General features: G+C 57.8%; 1 protein-coding gene across 2 annotated transcripts in view; it reads right to left on the reverse strand.

Moving 5' to 3' along the window:
- PEPD (peptidase D) overlaps positions 1-21,054 on the reverse strand; it is a 112,244-nt gene that overhangs the window by 78,847 nt on the left and 12,343 nt on the right. For both annotated transcript variants that reach the window (XM_051846721.3, XM_089319125.1), the window contains 3 exons: positions 14,521-14,584; positions 8,029-8,076; positions 6,413-6,474 (listed from right to left, as the gene is read on the reverse strand). In XM_051846721.3, coding sequence (XP_051702681.1) covers positions 6,413-6,474; positions 8,029-8,076; positions 14,521-14,584 — 174 coding nt within the window. The remainder of the gene's footprint in view (positions 1-6,412; positions 6,475-8,028; positions 8,077-14,520; positions 14,585-21,054) is intronic.

Consider the following 21,054-nt stretch of genomic DNA (forward strand, 5'->3'; position numbering starts at 1 on the left):
TCTCTCTCTCTCTGCCTCTCTGTAACTCTGCCTTTCAAATAAATAAATAAATCTTCAAAAAAAAAAAAAAAAGAAAAGAAAAGAAAGAAAGAAAAATCCACAAAGCCAACAGCTATTCTTAGATACGATGACATACTTGAAAAGGTGACCCCAGAAGACAAAAAGGTTGGGTCAGGGTACATCCCTGGTAGGAGAGAGCTACGTGTGACCCAGAGCTCAAGTAGTGAAGGAAAGACATAGCCCAGCACAGGGTGGGCCTCAGCAGAGAGGCCTTGGTAGGCCTCCCACCCCCTGCATACCAGCGCTCATCCACGTCAGATCAGGACAGGCACACACGCAAGGGACTCCCTATGGCCACCTCATTTCCGGCATCTGACAACAACTGTCTAGTACCATCACGTGAAGCCGGCAGCCATGCTCCTGGCTAAGTCAGCCGAACGAGGGCAGGGACAAGAACACAGAAGATTCCAGCTCTCTGAGACTTTCGGGATTCCTAACTACACCAACAGGACTACTTGATTCAATGTCAAACACGATGCGACAGAAATCAAAGCCCTGCTTGTAAAACACCCAGGAGACTCCACGCAGCAGTGTGGTCTAGGGTGAAGCACAGAGCAGCAGACAACATAAATCAAGACGACAACAGATGCAGCCTCCCATTTTGCCAAATGTCACTGCGACCTTAGGAAGAGCAACGGCCTATCTACTCGACAGACACAGCAGCAGAGCTTCGCCTTACACAATGTGGGAATGTACACAGGTAGCAGGGAAGTGACTCAGCACAGACACTGAGAAACTCACAGGTGGACCCAGCGGCCCAGCAACCCCACTAGAGTCTTTTCCTCTGTGCCCTGCAGCACTGCCACAGAATCAACCTGTCCTCCCATGATGCGTGTCCTGGTGCTTCGCTGCTCTTAGGATCAGTAAGCAGACTAAGGGTCACTGGCACCCAAAAACTGCAACAGCACAGTAGTTGAGACGGCTAAGTGACTGGCAGGTGGTCGTGGGGGACAAAGGGCTGATTCACACCCTGGGCAGGGAGGGGTGGGACCACAGATTTCATCACGCTAGTCAGAATGGCCTGCAAATTGAAAATGTACGCATTGTTTATTTCTGGAATTTTCCATTGACGCTTTCAGACCATGGCTTTTCAGTACTATAACAACTACCTAAAGGAAGCTATTCAGGAAGAAAGGTCATTTTGGTTCACAATTTTGGAGGTTCACAGTCCAAGATCAGGCAAGCCTCCGTTGGTTGGTTCACCGGTCAGATGAGAGCAGAGCAAGGCAATGGTGGAGTGCAGTGTGTGTGCAGAGGAATGGGCAAGCCAGCATGCAGAGCCCGACCTGGCTTTCACAGCCAACCCTGCACAGAGACATTCTGCGCACACGCCCCCGGTGGCCTCAGGACCTCCTTCCAGCCCCACCTTCCTGATACCATAACTGCAATAAGTTTCCACTCTTCACGCCTTCAGTGTGTGACTTTGGGATTTCATTTTCTGCAAGAGTTCAGGAACCATATCCCATGCAAACTGTAGCACTGACCGTGGGTAGCTGCAAACTGCAGGCAGTGAAACTGAGGCTAAGAGGGGGCTTCCGTACATGCACCCCACACAGGCACACAATTGCAGATGTACACACAGAGGCCCACACACGTTCAGAGAGGCATAGATTCAGACATACACAAAGATCCACACTCAGAGAGACACGGGCATGTGCAGACCAATGCAAATACACACTCAGATCAAGAACACGCTCAGACACACAGATACACACAGAAGGCTCCAAGACAGTGGAAAGCCTTGATTCTGGGTATTGTGAAATGTGGGTGATTTGGGTAAGTGAAATTTGGGTGTTGTTGCTTCTACGTTGGCTGGTGTATTCTATAATAAACATGTATTAATTGTGTAAAAATAACAACAAAATCCCACCAGGGCCTGTGAGGGTAGGAGGCTATGCTGGAAGCAGAGAACAATTTCCTGGTGGGCCCTAAATGAGAGGCAGGCAAAAAAAGAGTGAGAGAGCACTGTAGGACCGGTGTGGCGGCACAGTGGGCTAAGCCACCATTTTGATGCTGGCATCCATTCTGGAGTGCTGGTTCAGGTCCTGGCTGTTCTGCTTCCAGTCCAGCTCCCTGCTAATGTACTTGGGAAAGCAGTGGAGGATGGCCCAAGTGCTTGGACTTAGGCCCAAGTGCTTGCACTGGCCTGGCACAGACCTGGCTGTTAGTCATTTGGGGAGTGAACCAATCCCCCCCCACCACGCTCTGCCTTTCAAATCAATTAAAAAAAGAGTGAGCAGTGTGGTCCCAACCCCCTGCCCCCCGGCCTCTGCCTTCCCCCATGGAGTTTCTTACATGATAAACAGAGGCAGTACCCAACCCCCAGCTCTGCCCCCCAGCAAGGGGGCTGGGTCAGGCTCTCAGCTCTTCAGGGTCCCTCCCCTCATGCAGATTTCCAGGGGCCAATTACAAAGTCAATCCTAAATATTAACTCGATATGTAAGCTAACAGTAACCAGAAAGCCACGGTCCCCAAACCACAAATTGTCATTTTGCTGTAACTGTCAAGTTTTAATAATGTCCCTCTACTTCTTGGGCTTTAAAATTCCCATCTTTGAATATTAATATTCCTGCATTAACAACCCCCAGATTCAGCATTTCATATTTAACTGCTTATTTAAATGGAATTAATTTGTAACCAATTGTCTTCAACTATGCAAGGCAATTTAAGTCAATGCCAAAAGATAAGAAATATGCTTTTCCTGAATAGCCGGCTGATGTAAAATATCGACCTTCTTTCTCCCGCAGACAATGGCATGAAAGAGAGTCCTCTGCGACTCACTGTCCCCGTCCAGGGCTCCCAGGCACAGATGCTGCCTGTCCCATGCCAGGAGGGCACCCCTTTCAGCACTGCATCCTTGACAGACAGGGGGCCTCCGGTCAGGCCACGTGGCCACCCGTGGCCAGCTCTTCCTATTCACAGTTAATCATCCTGTCTGGGGAAAATGTGTCCTACAATCTACTTTTGCAGATGCAAAAAGACCGGCCATGTCTGACTTTGCTCCCAGCCTGCAGGAGCAGAGTGCTCCAGGCAGCCTCAGAGCCTGCCCTCTCCCCTGCCCACCTCAGCTGCCCCGGGCCCCTGCCCAGCACCCTGACTCGTGCTTCTCAGGGCCTGACAATGAGCACCTGCTCCCCGCCTTGTAACCCACCCTCCCACCAAAGCCCGCAGTGAGACTTCCTCCTCCCACCCTCTTCCCGGGGCTTGCACATGCCAATCACAGCCTGAGCCAGGCCCCACGCTCAGCACAAGGCTTCCACAGACTGCCCCTGCCTGCTCCCTTTTCCCCAACACAACCACACTAAGCCTCACTCCTTGGTGAGTCCGGTGGCCCTAGGCAACCTATGTGTCTACAACACCAGCCCATCTCTGCACACACACACACCCCCCCTTCCCTTTGTCCCTATCCTGCAGCCCCACAGCTGCAAGATTCAGGCACTCCCTGCTGTAGGCAGAAGGTGGTCTGGCCCTGAACTGGGGAGGCTGAGGGAGGTCAGAGGCCAAGGCTGAGCCCACATGGGATGGCCCTTGAGGGAGACAACCCAAGGAATGATGTTTAGAGAGAAGGTCACAGGCCAAATGGCCAGCTGGAACGGGGCCCAAAGTGTCCGGGATGGGTGACCAGGTGAGGCCACTGTTCTACCACAAGCCCCTCCTCCCCATAGGCCAAGGGATTAAGCAGGGCTGGGACGCCCCCCGCCCTGAGCTAACCCAGAGGCCAAACATGAACTTCTGTTGAAGTGGGAGGTCAGTCAAAGATCCAAGACGGGCGGGATCTCAGAGACCTTTTAAAGGGTCAAAAATAACAGCTCCGGGAGTAAGGAGCTTCGTCAGGGCAGCGAGAGGCACCCGGGGACAGAAGAGTCGAGCACTGGAAAGTAGGACGACAGCAAGATTCATCTTGCTTAGAAAACAGGCTATTATTGTCTCCAGCCAACAGCCGGGGACGCACTCGGCAGGAGGGCGAGCACAGTCACCGAGCCGCAGTGGCCCTCGAGGACAAGGCCTCTCCCCGCCCGGCTGGGAGCCAGGAGGTGGAGGGCAGAGGTGCTGCCAGCCCGGAAGGGTGGGTGGGAGGCAAGGATTTGAGCTGCACCTGGATCCCAGGAACACAGACATGGCCTTCCGCAAGGAGCAGCTGGGGGCAACATGAGGCAGAGCCCGGGCCCAGGTCGGGGCGGCGGCAGGCAGGAGGAGGAACCCCTGAAGGTGGAAAGGGGGCACAGTGCGAGGACAGGAAGGGGACGGGGCCTCGAGGGGGGACCGAGGAGGGGAGGGAGCACGAGCTGGGCAGGGGACCCCACAATAGAGAGACGGAGGCAAAGCTCTCATCTGCAGCATGTCAGCCAAGTCAGAGGCCTCGGCCAGCAACAGGGCCACCCAGCACTGGACATGGAGGGCGGTCCTCGGCCCAGCTCCCGAGGCGAGGGGCCTGGCAAGCGCCCCTCATCAAGGCCTATCTGCAATGGGTTGTAGGTTGGGAAGCTCCTGGAGAGATGGTGCCACAGCGTGCAGGCCCCTGGCTCTCTGCAGTCTCCAGAGCCGAGTGGGTGGGGGTGGGGGATGCACAGCGGGCTCCTTCCTGTGGGCTCTTGGCAGGGGTCACAGGGACTCAGCGGAGCAAGGGGCTGGGACCTGCTTGCTAGAGCAGAGGCCAGATCATGGCAGGAAGTCCTCCAGGGGGGCAGGACCAGGCCTCTGCTCCTTGCCACCAACACTACAGTGACGGGGTCCCCATCTGCCTCTCTGGGGAACCTGGATAGGGCAGCCAGCAGCCCTGCTTCAGGGCCATTGAGCTCTCATCCAGAACCACACCCACCATACCACCCACAGGGCCCAGACCTGGGGGCAGCTCAGTATTCCCTGTGGCAGAGACCCCCGGAGGGGACGAGCAGAGACCCCATAGCTGAGAAGCCCACAGCTCGCTGACAGCCAGGCATCAGCAATCCTCAAGTATACCTGGCCCACTGCACAGACGGGGAGACTGAGGCCAGCATGCCAACGGAACTTGAATGGGGTTGGCTTCCGGGTACTGGTCTACGCAGCACCCAGGCTCTGGGTGAGCACAGCCTCCTTGTCCCCACAACAGGTCCAAGCAGGGTCTGATGTGTGCACTCAGAAGGCAAGTGAACTGCCAAGGTCACAGAGCAGGTCAGCAAGGGGGCCACAAGGCAGAGACCCAAGCAGAGGCCGCAGAGACATCCTGTGGTGGCGGTCAAGATGGGTGAGCGCCAGCCGGCAGCTGCAGGGCTGGGCTACACGGGGAGGCCTGGCCCAGGCAGCAGCCGCTGGGCCCACATCCCTCCCAGGACCTGGGGAGAGACGGCGGCTCCACGGCCAGCATTTCAACGAGCCGGGCTGATCGCTTGGGGGATCTCCCGAGGGGACATGGGGATCTGTGCAATGAAAAGACGCCAAGCTGACAGTGGCCCGCCTGCCCCATGGCTCTCCCTGCTGGGGGGCGGGCTGATGCATAGTGATGAGCTCGTAATCCTCCCTAATCACCCCTGCATCACACGCGCAGAGTCCCCTGGCTCAGCTCATACATAATTATCAAGCACTTCCTCCTCCGTCACTGCCCCATGCAGCAAAGGACAACAGAGGACGCCGCAATCGTGGAGAAGGCGTGGCAGGGGAGGGGCTGGGGCCCAAGGCTGTCCCCTGCGCCCACCCCATCCACACTGGGGGAGCAGGGGTCTCCCCTTGAGGGATCTTCTGCTGCAGCATCATTCCGGCAACGCAGGCCCAAGTTGCCCAGAGCCAGTCTCCGGCCAGCCCAGGGGTCACGCGCACACCGGCAGGCAGCACTCTCGGGAGCCAGCGGGCGGAAGTGAAGAGAAGCAGGAAACGCTGCTCTTTAGGTTACTCTTCCAGGGGCCAGCACTGTGGCGTGGCAGGTTAAGCTGCTGCTTGTCATGCTGGCACCCCTTTTGGGAGTGCTGGTTCCAACCCTGGCTGCTGCACTTCCAACCCAGCTCCCTGCTAATGTGCCTGGGAAGGCAGCGGAAGACGGTCCAAGTCCTTGGGCCCCTGCCATCCCATGGGAGATCCTGATGGACTTCAGAGCTCCTGGCTTCAGCCTGGCTCAGTCCTGGCTGTTGTAACCATTTAGGGAGTGAACCAGAGAATGGAAGACCATTTTCTCTCTCTGTGTCTCTCCCTCCCTCTCCATCCCTCTGCCTTTCAAATAAATAAATAAATCTGGGAGAAAAAAAAAAGAAAAAATCATTTTTCTAAACACGTCCTCGCACTCTCCTGTAGAATCCTCCTGTCTGCGTATTTCGCATCCCGTGGAGAGACGCGAGCTGCTACACGACAGAGGAAGACTGTCCCCAGGGGCCCCGGGACTCACTTGCTGATGCCCTCGAAGGAGGCCTCCCTGCACACGCTGCCGCTGTCCGTGTTGACGCCGCGCTGGGGAGAGAGGGGGACGTTAGAACACAGACATGTCACTCAGGAGCCACGGCGGGGATGGGGGGTCCCTCAGCCTGCACAGGAGGGCCTGTCTCTTGCAACCAGGCTCAGGACGGGTAAGAACAAGCAGCCCCCACACCAGCCTGGCACAACTGTCCCTCCCACCGTTCCCAGCCAGGTGATTCTGAAACAATCACAAGGACAAGGACAGGGACAAGCCTGCTACAGCTTGAAAGGGAGAGGAAATGGGGGCACCAAACCCCACAGTGTCTCAGGTGCACAAGGCCTCATCTGGCGACACTTTGCTGACACCAGCCAAGTCCTTCAGGCACTGGTGGGGACTAGACAGGAAGTGGGCCACTGCCACCACGGCTCTGCTCCAGCCAGTGATCTCCGTCACACGCACACCCTGGACTAACAGCAGCCCCCATACTGCGGGCTCCTCGATTCAACCAACTGCAGATGCAAAGCATTCAGGACAAAAACCGTATCCGTGCTGACCATGTCCCTTTGTTCCTGGCCACTATTCTCAAAGCAATACAGTGTGACAACCTTCTACGTAGCATTTACGTGGCACTGGGCATCCTAAGTAACCTGCAGGTGATTTCAAGTACACAGGAGGTGATTTCAAGTACACAGGAGGTTACAGGCAGGTACAACGCCATTTCACAGAGAGGACCTGAGCATCCAAGGTCAGTGGCATCCATGGGGGTCTCTGGAACTAACCACTTGCAGGTGCCAAGGGACGACTGGGGTCAAAGCCAGCCCTTCCTGGAACTGGGGTGGAGCCGGTTTGGGCAGGATTGCTGACAGCTGGCCTCAAGCTCCCACCCTTTTCCTGTGTGGAGAGTCCAAGCGGAACTCAGACAGGAATGGAATGGAGACCAACACCCCAGGGAGGCAAGGCGTGGTAAATCAGCGCTTCTTCTGTCTCTAGAACTGCAGATCAGCATCTAATGCACACTCAAACAGAGCTCACGGGTCCATCTCTGACCGCAGCATCTACCACAGCCATAGGACAGAAGCAGTGCTCGGGAAAACACACACAAGAACTATTGCTGTGAAATCAATCCACAGAGGAGAGAAGCAGGATAGTGGATACACTCCACACACGAAACTCTCAAGGTCAAAGAAGGGCAACAGGCATGCTGCTTCACGGAGATGAGCCCCGGCCCTGAGCCCACCGCAGCGCCAGGAAGCCGCCCTGCAACCCGTACAGCCCAGCTACACGCAGGCACACAACAGGGGTGTGTCTTTCAAATTCTAGCACCACACAGGAGACAAGGGGGCGGGAGCAAACCAGCTCAGCCTGATGCAGACCCATCTTCCAAGCAGAGCTTTAACCCCTGGAGTGGATGTGGGGTCTTGTCTGCCATGACCTCGTCACACAAGGACCCAGCCCTGGACGCGGCAAGGAGGAGTGGCCACTCATCACTGCTGACCATTCCTCTCGCTTCCAGTACAGCTGCAGCCTGGGCAGGGGCAGGTGGTTTCCCCAAACCTCCCCCCACCCCAGTGCCAACCCTGCCCAGCCCCCCGCCCACAGCCACTTACCAAAGTGAGGAGGACGGAAGGGTTCCGTGATGTCAGGATGCTGGCGATCTGAAAGGGCACATAGGAAAACCCGCTTGAGAGCAACCCTGAACTCCGAAGGCCATGCCCGCCCTCCGTCACCCACAGCAATGGTGCCCATCTGCCCAGCGGGTCCTTGGAATGGCCTGTTCCATTTACTACAGATGAGGGAGCTGAGGCTTACAGAGCAGAGGGAGTCACACTCAACCCGGCACGCCTCCCGCCACTCGGCCTGCCTCCAGATCACCAGGCAGATCCCGGGCTCCAACAGCGGCCTCTGCCTCTGCGGCCCTGCCAAGCCCTTCCTGACAGACGGGAACCCCCAGCCTCTTAGGCCAGCTGACGCCGCCCTCCCTGCCCGAGCATCATGCCCCCAGGCCCCAACCCCAGCTCCCCCGTCTTAGCCACTCTGTCCATTTGTACTCAGGACGGAAAGGCCCAGGCCCCTGGGCAGGTTCGCTCCCTCCCTCTGCCCTGCCACACCGGCACTCATCAATCCTCCTGCAAAGCACCACATTAGCCTTGACACCTGCGAGCCGACCACCCTGCTGGGAGCAATTTCTTCCTCTGCCCACCCCCATCCATCAGCTCCTGCAGACCCCACTGTCTCAGACCACACACACCCCCACCCCCAGGGCAGGGAACAGTCTCCTCGCCATGCCCCGACCCTAAACTCTGATTCTCTCTCTCTCTCTCTGACACCACAGGAGCAGAGTGAGAAAAGACGTGGTGTGGTCTTAACAGCTTGACTGGGCTACCACTAACACACTCTGCACTGCACGTTTGAAGTGAACATTTTGATAAGTTTTGACGTTTGCATATAAACCTTTTTTTAAAATAAAAAAAATACAGAGACGCTTCAAGAGAAAAGCTGGAATAAACCAAAAACCATAAAAATAAAATGCACCTGCAGTCCCATCTCCAGAGACTTTTTATCTCTGCACATAAAAACAGAAATCTGTAATGACATTTGGATCATAGGAATTACATGCTTCACTTGTTTCCTGTCATTAAATATTCTTCAAACACAAATCTGAGCAGCCACTACCACTGGGGACAGAAACTGTCCACCGCATCTCCGATCCCGGCCTGTGCCGGGTGTCGTACACACATCGTCCCCAATCCACCCGTGACGATGCTGCGCTGAATACCCACATCACAGAACAGGAAGGCTTACGGGTCGGCGGACTCCACCAGGTTCACACTGAAAATATGGCAAAAGCCCGGATGTGAACCTCTGGCTGCACAATCCTCTCTCTTAACCGGCACAGGAGAACGTGTTCAGGCGTTCCTGTACTGGCCACTTCATTCTAATGATTGCTTACTGTTGACGATGCTGTGAGGAACATCCTGGTACATCAGGATCCACGAGAGGTTTTCAACAAGTTCTGGGAGGGGCGTGTGCTGGGCCTGGGGGCTAAGATGCCTGTGTCCCGTATGCGAGTGCTTGCGTTTGGCTCCCAGCTCCAGCTCCTGACTCCAGCTTTCTACTAACGCGGACCCGGGGAGGCAGCGGCGATGGCTCCAGCAGCTGCGTCTCTGCCACCCAAGGAGAGACCTGCACTGGGTTCTGAGCTCCCAGCCTCAGCTGGACCCGATCCTGGCCATCGCAGGCATATGGGAAGTGAACCAGTGGATGGGAGCATGCAGTCTCTCACTTTCTCTCTGCCTCTCAAATACATAAATTCATAGATTTATAGAAATGTGTATTATGAAGAAACTCCATATGCATTTCCAAAATTGGGGGCATCAAAATAAACCTATCTTTTAATTCCATGTTTCCACAAACTGCATAAAGTACTTTCTGATTTCCTTAAAATTAAATTTCTTAAAAAAAATGTTATTTCCAGGGCCGGTGCTGTGGTGTAGTTGGTAAAACCACTGCCTGCAGTGCCGGCATCTCATATGAGCACCAGTTCGAGTCCCAGCTGCTCCACTTCCAATCCAGTTCCCTGCTGATGGCCTGGGAAAGCAGTGGAAGATGGCCCAAGTCGTTGGGCTCCTGAACCCACATGGGAGTCCCAGAAGAAGCTCCTGGCTCCTGACTACAGATCTGCCAGCTCTGGCTAGTGTGGTCATTTGGGGAGTGAACCAGTGATGGAAGACACCTCTCTCTCTCTCTCCCCCTGCCTTTCAAATAAATAAATAAATCTTTTTAAAAAAATGTTATACATACACACACACACACACACACACACTGGTCAAATCTGACCTGGACTGCCACGTCAAAAGCCACACAGCAGGTCAAGCTGTGCAACAGCCAGCGCTCAGTGGCTGCTGCGGGGATGCGGGTCCAGAGCCGGTCCCACAGGCTGAGCGCTGCACCCAAGAAAGGCTCAGCTGAGTCCCCGCCTCTCCCTCAGCCCCTCCTGCAGGAGGGGGCGGCCCGTTAAGGGAAACAGAGCCGCCGGTGGGGGCCCTGGGTGTGTTGTTTCGCAGACACGAAGGTCTGCATTCATCAGCATGGAACGGCTCGTCAATTACGGCTGCAGAATCAGAGAGTGAAAAGGCACTTGGGGATTGTATCTGCTATTGTCCTTGGGAGAGAGGAGCAGGATAACAAATGTGCGAGCTGATGGTTTTCTCCCCGCAACGACTCTCCGACGTGCTGCTTAGGAATAATGGAGGGGCAGGCGGCCCTCGCCGCGCCACCTGATACACAGGCCGATTGCGGCTGCGAGTCCTGGCAGGGCAACGTCTTTGATGGATCACGATGGCCTGAGTGGGCCCCATCACCTCCGAGGCGGCAGAACCCTGCCTGGCCTGGCAGCTCCGTCCGCCCTTCCCATGAAGACCCAGCAGCACTGTGCTCTCAGCACACCCCGGTCCTGTGCCTCAAAACTAAGGGAACACAACGGGGCTGTGTGTCGCTGGCACAAACGCAGTCCTCCCCCACCCCCACCCCACCCCACCCCCACACTGCATGGCGCTATCATGGCGCTTCCACAGAGCCTGGCCAACAGGGACCCCTCCACTCCCACAAACATGGGCAGCATCGACTTCCCAGGCAGCTGGGCCCATCGGGCAGGTCAGGCTAGGTGGGCGCCAGCAGGAAGCATCAGAGGCCTGGGCCTGGGTGGTGTGGCTACACCCCTGGGGACCATCAGAGTCTGGCCACGCCCCCTGAACCAGGGCCACTCTTCACAGGGTGCGGATCCAAAGACAGAGGCACACTCGCGTCCTGGCCAGCGTGGTTGAGGAAACCCACAAGGCTGCCGAGGGCCGGGCATCCCCCTGCGAGCAAGAAAGCTCTGGAAAACAACTCACGCTCCCGAGCGGTCTCGGAAAACCGCAGGCAGCGCACACGGGCAGCCGGCAAGGCCTTTGAAATTCTGAGTGTGTTCTGGAAATGGAGATACCAGAAAACGTCCTGATCTGGATGCGCAGCCAGTCTTCCACGGTCGGAGCGCCTGGCAGACCGGGGGCCGGCAGTCCTGCAGAGCGGGTGCCCTGCCAGGGGCTGTCACTCCCTGCCATCACCAAGGCCGCCCTTCACACTGAAGATGCCTCTATTTCGCCATATCCAGCCCAGTTCTCCTTCCCCTCCCCAGAGATCAGTCTCAACAGAGCTGCGTCTTCCCCAGATCCAAAACCAAAAATGGGGCCAGCGCTGTGGCGTAGCAGGTAAAGCCCCCGCCTGCAGCACCGGCATCCCTTATGGGCACCAGTTTGAGTCCCGGCTGCCCCACTTCCAATCCAGCTCTCTGCTATGGCCTGGGAAAGTAGTGAAAGATGGCCCAAGTCCTTGGGCCCCTGCACGTGCACAGGAGACCTGGAGGAAGCTCCTGGTTCCTGGCGTCAGATCAGCCCAGCTCTGACCATTGCAGCCATTTGGGGAGTAAACCAGCAGATCTCTCCCGCTCTGCCTCTGCCTTCTGTAACTCTGTAACTTCTGTAACCAAAATACCAGAGAGCGGCCAGAAGGACCCTGACTCATCCATCAGCTAAGTCCTTGAGGCAGGACCCCTTGCTGGCAGGAGCCCTGGAGGGCCAAACCCCAGGGGGAAACAACACCAAGAAGCAGTTTAAGGAGGCGGGAGACACAAAGGCACTTCAGAGTGACACAGTGAAAACTAGTATTAAAAGTTTATTTCGGGCCGGCGCCACGGCTCACTAGGCTAATCCTCTGCCTGCGGTGCCGGCACACCGGGTTCTAGTCCCGGTCAGGGTGCCGGATTCTGTCCCAGTTGCCCCTCTTCCAGGCCAGCTCTCTGCTGTGGCCCGGGAGTGCAGTGGAGGATGGCCCAAGTGCTTGGGCCCTGCACCCCATGGGAGACCAGGAGGAGGCAACTGGCTCCTGGCTTCAGATCGGCGCAGCACCGGCCACAGCAGGCATTTGGGGAGTGAACCAATGGAAGACCTTTCTCTCTGTCTCTCTCTCTCTCTCTTACTGTCTATAACTCTACCTGTCAAATAAATTTTAAAAAAAGTTTATTTTGAGAAGCCAGTGTTGGGGTACAGCAGGTTAAGCCTCCACCTGCGACACTGGCATCCCACATGAGTGCTGGATTGAGGCCCAGCTGCTCTATTTCCAATCCAGCTTCCTGCTAATGTGCCTGGGAAAGCAGCGGAAGATGACCTGAATGCTTGGGCCCCTGCACCCATGTGGAGACCTGAATGGAGTTCCTGGTTCCTGGCTTCAGTCTGGCACGGCCACAGTTGTTGTGGCCATTTAGGGAGTGAACCAGCAGATGAAACATCTCTCTTCCCTGTTGCCCCCGCCCCTCGCACTTTCCCTCCCTCTCTCTCACTCTGCCTTTCAAATAAATGAATAAATCTTTTTTTAAAAAAAAAAAAAGTTTAATTTACAGCAGAAAAAATTTGGAAATCCATGCATACTCATATACCTTGCAAGTGTCAGAAACAAAGTCAAAATCAAGAGCAAGCAGGTCCCTTTCTCTCTCGTACTCAGAAATAAGGCCAAGGGACCGGTGGCCTCATGTAGGCCTGCGAGTGAGTGTTCAGTCCACTGCAAATCCTATGCCCAACACAGGGTACTAACAGACTGCTGGATGCTGAGTCTTAAATGCTTGGTACCAAACTCCCAACACAGAGGCCCCTCCAGGATCCAAACAGGAAAGAGGCATTGGAGAAACGGGCCCGTAGGTGCGAGGGTGCCCCTTCACGAGGCGTCCTGGGGCAGTGGCTGCTCTCCCACGCACTCCCTCCTGTGCCTGGCCTGCCAAGGTCAGCCCTGGTCTCACCCTCCTCTGATGCCCCACATGTCCCTGTGCCTGGGCAGAGAGGAAGGAACTGCAGCAGGTCTTTGAGACAAATGCCAGACAGAAAGGAACAGGTCAGAACCCAGCCAGTGTCCACAACGTCTACTGCATTCAGGGGAAGGGCACCGGTGTGGACCAGAGTCAGCAAGGGATTACCTGAACAGGTGCTGGCCCTGAAGGATGGGGCGCGGTGGAAATGGGATCCCGGAACAGCACAGCCTTGTGTCTGCCTTGGTCAAGGTGAGCTGCCTGCCTGGAGCAGGCTGGCCCAGGTCCCTGATGCCAGGACAGACCATCGCTCACAGAGCCGCGTGTCCGGCCAGGGTCAATGGGAGCCTGCCTCTCACCTGGTACTGGCACCCTGACATAGGCTGAGTCCTGCAAAGTGGGAGGGGAAAGGGGACTGGCTTGGCCCCCAGCTGGTGGTTCCACTGGCCACTACCTCACTACCTCCCTGGCTCGAGTGTGCACACACTTGACCTGCCTGGGGACATGCGACATTCGGCTATGGGTGCCCCGTCCACTGAACTTTGCCAGGCCAGGGCTGGACCTCCAGTATCAGGCCCTGACTCCTGCGGGTTCCACATTCCACCCAGCATGATGTGCACAGAATGTGGGCTTGTGATGGTGCCCAGGCACAGAGGAGCTGCAGCGTTAGGGACCTTGTCACTTGGGTCACTTACACTACAGGGCTCCTGGGCGCGCTCTAACCTCTGCCGAGCCCCACCCTATCAGTGCAGCCCCTTTCACCTGCTTGGACTCAGGACAGATTCAAAACCCCAGGAGGAGAGTCACTCACAACCCCAGACCACATGACACCCACAGGACAGCCACGTGGGAAATGGATTCAGGACAGCGGGCCTCCTACTGCACTCTATCGCACAGACCTGCACGGCCTGGAGCTCTGCTGACAGCTCTGCCTGAGGGGAGGGCTCCTGATGTGTGAAGACCCAGGCACAGGCCAGGGCGTGACTTAGGTCACACCAGGGCCCCTGCTGCAGACCGGCCTCCGAGCCTCCTCCCCAGCGCATCTCAGTGGCCACAAGCCAGGTCACCACACACTTCCCTCCACTAAGTCACGGGCGCTGTGCAAGCAGAGAAGTGACTTCCTCTGAGGCTGTGCGTTTCCCACCCACCAGAAGCAGCTGGTGGCTGGGTGCTGCTGTCCCTGAAGTCCAGCCAGGCTGTGGCAAGGGGAGGAGGCTCTGGGAAGCCCCGAGCAGCTGGGAGAGAAGAGGCGTCAGCTACTCACCTCGTCTGAGTACTGGACGTCGTCCACGGAGTATTTCTCTTTGAAGTGCTCCTTGGAATGGATCCTCAAAGGCAAACACAGGGATATGCCATGGTCAGGGCTTGGCAATGGCCCGGCACAGCCACCTTCCTGCCCGCCAAACCCAGGCCGTGAAGCCCCAGGACGCTGCCCATCCAAACACTGGCACGGAGTGGGTCTGCCCAGCACAGACTCAAAGACAGAGTCCTGAGCCGCAGTGCCGCCTGAGCCTCACCTGCCTCAGCACCTACCCCCCACCCCCCAGCTCACTTTCACTCCTCTGTGACCCTGGCCACCTGCAGCCAGCAGCTGCAGACAGCGCCCTGGTCATTTCCTCCTCTCCAGGGAGAGCCCGCCCTTCGGAGCAAGAACCAAGCTGCCTCCCAGGCCAGGACAGAGCCTCGTCAAAGGAAAGCTAACGTATTAGCAGCCTGAAGAAGTCAGCATCGGTCTGACAGTGTGATGAGAAAACTGCTCGCTCCTCGCTGGCGAGAAGACCTGGCGCGGACAAGGATGGCCGGCCCTTGCCCGTCCCGTGATGGGCCCCTGGCTGTGGCTGCTGTGGGCAGGCCCCCCCCACGCTCTCGGTGGGCAGATGAGTCAGTGCCGCTGTGGGAGACAGAGCCTACATGCAGAGGACAGTGAATTTCATGGGGGGCCATCGCCAGCCAAGTCCAATGACGCATGCACATGCCACCCCAACCTGGCACGTCATCACGGGGGGATGCAGCCCATCCTCGCCACATGCCCACACGGGCTGTGATCTCAGCGAAGGAAGACTCAGTCGGAAAACAGCAGATGGATCTGGGTTGTGCTTCCTGGGCCCAAGAGGGGTGAGGGGGTGGGAGAGGGCTGCCGGGGGAGGGAGGTGCAGATCCAGCAGGGCAGGACGACACCTTGCGACTCAGAGGTGACCACCTTGATGGGCGAGTCCCTGCATAAGTGTCCTGCGTGCTACTCTCGGCCACTGTGACACAGAAGACCAGCAGCACTGCCCAGGAAACGGAATGCCTGGCTCTCTCTGGTCCTCTGCCATGTCCCTCTCTGCCCACTAAGGTGGCAGAAGCACAGCCCCAGGCCCAGGGGCAGATGGGGTGGCGGGAGAGGTGACGGAGACTGGCAGTGCGGCTCAGAGCTACGCGCAGAGAGCAGAGTTCAGTGCGAGGAGATCCTGGTCACTGCCACCAGGACGGCCCCGCTGCTTCTCCCTTTCGGCCTCTGCAGTGCTTGGCCGGTATCAAGCTCCTGCCATGAATGACAAGTGCTCACTATAGTCACACAGGCTGCCATGTTGGACAGGACTCCGATGAGCCGGCCAAGGTCGGACACCTCCGGGAGCACGGCCTCAAGCAGCTCCGGGACATGAACTGATGACAAGAACCTTGCCTGGGCCCTGGAGGCCTCAGCTGTGGGGCTGGCCCATGTGCAGCCAGCTCAAAGGCAGCACGCACAGCCGCAGCTACTGAGCAGTGCCCAGTTGACCCTGTAGCTGGGTATAAACGCACAAAGCAGAAAAGGGTCAGGACGGAAACAAGGGGCAGGGCTGTCAGCAAACGCGCTGCTGGGCACGTCCACCACGTCCATCTGAGTACCCGGCTGCAGCCCCAACGCCTCGGTCAGTCCCCAGTGCCGCCTCTGGCCCCACCACCTCGTCACCTCCAGCTGTGATAGGTATGGAATGCAAACTCCCATAGACTCTCAAGAAGTACAAAGGCCCTGCTTTTGAGGCCAGCCTCAGGGCCTCCCTACAGAGGGGCATCAGTGGGAGCATCTCACCTTCTCACCCCCTTCCTGCGGGGGACTGACACCTCCCGCCTTGCCACGGGAGGCCACCAGGAATGGTGTCTCTGCCCCTCCTGCCCTCCCTGCACTGAAGCCTCATCAGAGACTTAGGGGACTGGAGGCCTGGGGACGGCTCCACGCGCTCTCTGCTGCCCCAGTGTTGGGAGGAAGTGAGCACAGGTGCCAGCCCACCAAACACCACTTGCCCTGCTCATCGAAGCCAGCTGACCCGGTCCAGCCGGAGTGCAAGCCGGGCCTCTGGGACCGAGACATGCCTCCCTAGCTACAGGCCACAGATGAGACCCGAAGAGCTGCGCGCATCCTCCCTGGCTCTGTGGGTTCTGTTCTTGGACGAAGAGTTCGAATGGTACTTATTTTTCATGTTTTGAGGCCAACTACGGTAGACCTCACTTAAGTGTCACCCTAAGGAATATGGAAGCCAGAGTGCCACATCGTACAGCCTTCAGAGGCCCGACAGCTGAGATCTGGGAGCTGATGGGAAACAGAGTGGCAAGCCCCCTTGTGCCCTGCACAGCTGGCTGATGAAGTCACCACGTGGCCAGGCTGCCCAGGGCCAGAGACGGCCACAGGGCAGGCCTGCACCCTATCCTACCTGGAGCCTGGGGACCGTCCTGGGCAGCTCTCACCAGGCCCCACGGCCCGGGAGCTCCAGGGCCAGGATATTCGCCTGCCAAGTGCAAGGGAGAATTTGAAGGAGAGGCGTTCCCTGCTCAAGGGAGCTCTCATCCTCCAGGGACCGTGGGCCGTGTGGACCTGCTCTGCCAGCGGCTGGGTCCGTGGCTCAGAGCTGACACCCGCTCACTCTGCAGTGAGCGCCAACACCCGGCGTGGGCCTTGGCAGGAAGGAGACGTTAAATTAATGGCACGCAGGGCAGACGCAAAGGAGCCCTCTAGAAAATGAAATTCCAAAGAGCAGGTCTCAGCGGCCAGCTGACCACCTGCCCGCGGTTAATGAATAAGTAATAGGGCCAAATTACAGCAGGCGCCGTCCGCATCCAGGGCCAGAGCTGCCTTCGGCTGCAGCGCAGCACACGGGAGGAGGCCGCGGGCTCGAGTGCAGGTTGGCAACCATCTCAAGATCTCATCAGGTCGTCACAGGGAAAAGCATGGCTCTCCCAGACAGGGAGGGCGCCCCAGAGCAGCCAAGCAGCGGGAGGGCCACGGCACTGTGGGAGGAGGAGGCCACGGCAGCCCTGGCAGCGGGCCGCACCCGGCTGGGGACTCCGCAATGCCTTGGTGCCCAGGTGTCTGGGGCAGACTGCCAGGATGAGACACCCTTTCCCAGGCAGGTCTGTGCCCCTCGGAGGGCCCCACACCCCACCCCAATCAAAGAGGGAGCCAGGGGAGACCACAGGCCAGGGAGGCCGAGGAAGTCTTGGTCCTTGTGATGCAAGGTATATGGGGAGGGGACAGTGCCATGAACAAGAACACATGCCCCACACCACAAACACACGTGTACCACGATCACTGCACACACACACACACATCTCACACACACACACATACACATGAATCCACTATACACGTGTGCACCCCACAGCAGCTCCCAGACCAAAAGGAGCGGTCCCAGAGCCCTAGAAAGGTTCATTGCTGCCACACAGGCCCCCAGGCAGGCCGAGCAGCTCCTCCCGTGGGCCAGGCCAAGCTGCGAAGCACAGGAGGTCCCCAAACTGGCCCAAAGCCGCTCACCCTCTGTGGGCTCTGAAGCTGCCCAGGGCACTGAGTCACAGAGGCAATTTTCTGCCTACTCAGAGGCCTCCAGATACCACAGCCAAAGCCGCCATTAGCCAAGTCTGATTCTGATGGAAAATGATGGGAAACGCTCACTTATCCAAAAAGCACCATGCTTTTATGAGCAAAGATGCCAAATAAAAACAAGTTAGAGGATTCCCCCCCAAAAAAAAGGCCAGGGGAGAAGAACAGGCTGGCACCAGACTACCCATGGCCCCTGCGCATCTGCACCCCAACAGCAAGGCGGACACTTGACCCAGGAAGCGACAGAGCCTGCAGACGGGGGTGCGGTTTCCCAGGGCAACTCTGAATGGCAGGATCTGCCTGGAGGATTTTCAAAAGCCATCAGATAGAGACTGCAAAGGAAGCCGAGGAGCTGAAGGTCAAACGCTCAGTCTGCCGGGTTTTGATCACAAAGGCCAGGTAATCCCATCAGCCTGGCTCCCGGCGCTCTATTGATTAAGAGTGTCTGCAAGCAGCCACATGCAAGCAGATCCGGCCACTCCCCAGACCCAACCCACCCTTCTCTACTGCCCTCTGACAACCGTGCCTTCTCTCCAGGGGCTGGGGGACAGAGGAGTTTGGACACGGTCAGCCCAGAGCAGAGAAGAGAAAAGCCTGCTGGGGGTGGCTGCCGTAGGACCCTGAGCTGCAGGACATAGGATCCACCTCAAAGCTGTGGGGCCAGAATCCCCCTTGGGACCAAGGCTGCCCTGTCTGCACACGGAGCCTCTTCCACCAGGAACACCCACCTGCAACCCTCAAGGTCACCCAGGGCCCTCTGTCCACGCTAGACAAGGAGCTGGCTCAGCACAGCAGGGCCTGAGCACAGGCAAACTGTTAACAGCCACTCGGAAACCCAGCTGCAGCCAAGGCGCAGGACATTATTCTTGTATTATTGGAGATTACACTCCTGAAAAGCCAACTGCTAACAGCTGTTCCCTGACCAATCAGATCCTGGGGTTTTAAACCCTCAAGTCAAGTGCCATTTGGCTCCCCAGATGGAGGCTGCAGGAGGCACAGTGAGATGCACGCAGATTCAGCCGCTGGACGGCGGGGTCTCTGGGGCAGGACCCAGGCTCTCCATCACAGCCTATATAGGCTGTCCACGCCTGACCCATGTAAGGGTCAGCAGTAGACAGGCAGGAGGCACACTCAGAGCCCCCCACCCCAGGAGCAGAAACTTCAGGTGGGGCCCTGACCAGACCTCCCTGAAGCTGTCTTTCCATCACTGCCCATCCCCGCATCTCAGGTGGGGCCAGTGCCCTGACCGCCGCACCAGCTCTCGAAGCAATGGGACGTCTCCGTGGCATCTGAGCTGGGAGGAAGGGCCACGGCGGGGGTGGGGATGACTGAGAGGGCAGCCAGGTCAGACAGAACTGGGGCTCTGGCCACGCAGGGGCCCCAAGATGCTACTCCTGAGATGTGCCCCCTGTGGAAAGGGCCGAGGCCACAGCTCCCCTTACATCAGCTCTACCCTCAGGTGGAGAGAGGATTCTGGGAGAATTGTCTTCCAGAGGCCAGCTCCAGAAGTCAGGGATTGGGTAGCACAAAACCCAGGCACTCGGTGGAAACCCACTGATCATGGGAATGGACTCTGAAGGTTGGAAACTCCCAGGGCCCCAATGGGCAATCTCCACTCCACGCTGGGAAGGCTCATGTGCACAGGCAGGGCTGGCAGTCAGCCAGGACTCTCCACGTGGGGGACTCTGGGCTTCCTCATGGTGTGGTCCCCAGGGCAAGTGCCCCACGGCAGAGTGCACCTTGTGGTCTGCCCTCTTAGTCATCCGTGCATCAAACCTGTCATGACCGGGGTCACACAGGAGCGAGAAGACATTCCACAAGAAACACTGCTGGCTGGGGCCATTTCTGGACTCATCAATCATCCCCCTGACATCATCACAGCCTCCCCTGGTGTCACAAGTGTAACAACCGTCCCCACAGGGACCACCAGGGAAATGGCAGCCAGTGGGGTCCCACAAGCAGTGTCACTGTCTGTTCACAGGGAAGGAACTGGAGCTCCGGGGACAAGTACACAAGGCCACCAGGCCACAGGACAAGCACAGGTCCCATCACCACACTGCGCCTGACTCCCTTTGTAATGGGGCAGAGGTCGGGACTCTCCAGGGATGGAATCAGGTGGACAGTAACCATCAGGATGGGAAGGCGGCGGTCAGGGGAGGGCCCTGGGGGCTGCTGCCCATTCTCAGCCAAGGCCACCACACCCAGCTGGATCGGGCGTGTCCACTCCCTGCCCTCCCTCCCAAGGGCCAGGCCAGGGAAACATCCCCGGGAGTAACACAGCCTGCTTCTCTTCTGCCACTTCGGCTACCGGCGGAGTCTCTGCAGGCAAGTTCAAGGCCCAGGGCCAGGCCGGGATCCTGCCAGGTGGCCTCGAAGCACCACTGTCACCAGTGTGTGGGCCCGCACCTCTCGCCACAAGGCAGCAGAAGAGCTGCATGGCAGGGCCCACAAGGGAGGCTTGCACTAGGGGCCAGGGAGGAGATGGGGCATGAGGTAGAGGAAGTGGGGCAGCCCCGCGTGGGCCTGCCCTCCACAAGGAGCCCAGCACTGCGGCAGCCAGGCGCCTTGCCACTCGAATCAGCCGCAGCCATGTCAGTTTACCTGGTAATGAGCGTTCTGGGGCGCCAGGCAGCGAAGGCTGCAATTTATACATTAGCCCAGAATAATCGCTCTCCAGGCGGAAATGACAGGCTGGGAGGCAGTGAGCGCTTCGCGGGACCCTCGGATCACCTCGCACGTCCTGGTTAAGTACAGCTTCCGCCTCAGCGCCTGTGAGCAGGCAGCAGGGGCTCCACAGGGGCCCTGGAGCAGCCAGGTGCCACGGCCAGACCTCTGCTCCCTGGCACAGCCCCAGGGCCTCACAGAGGACCCAAGAGAGGCCAGAGGCAGGCGTCAAGTCATCCCCTGCCCATCAGGGGTGGGCCTCAGAGACGGTTCCTCCCCCGACCCAAACCAGCA

Source organism: Oryctolagus cuniculus, chromosome 18, assembly GCF_051225735.1.
Source record: "Oryctolagus cuniculus isolate XC-2025 breed Fujian yellow rabbit chromosome 18, ASM5122573v1, whole genome shotgun sequence".
Lineage (NCBI taxonomy): Eukaryota > Metazoa > Chordata > Mammalia > Lagomorpha > Leporidae > Oryctolagus > Oryctolagus cuniculus.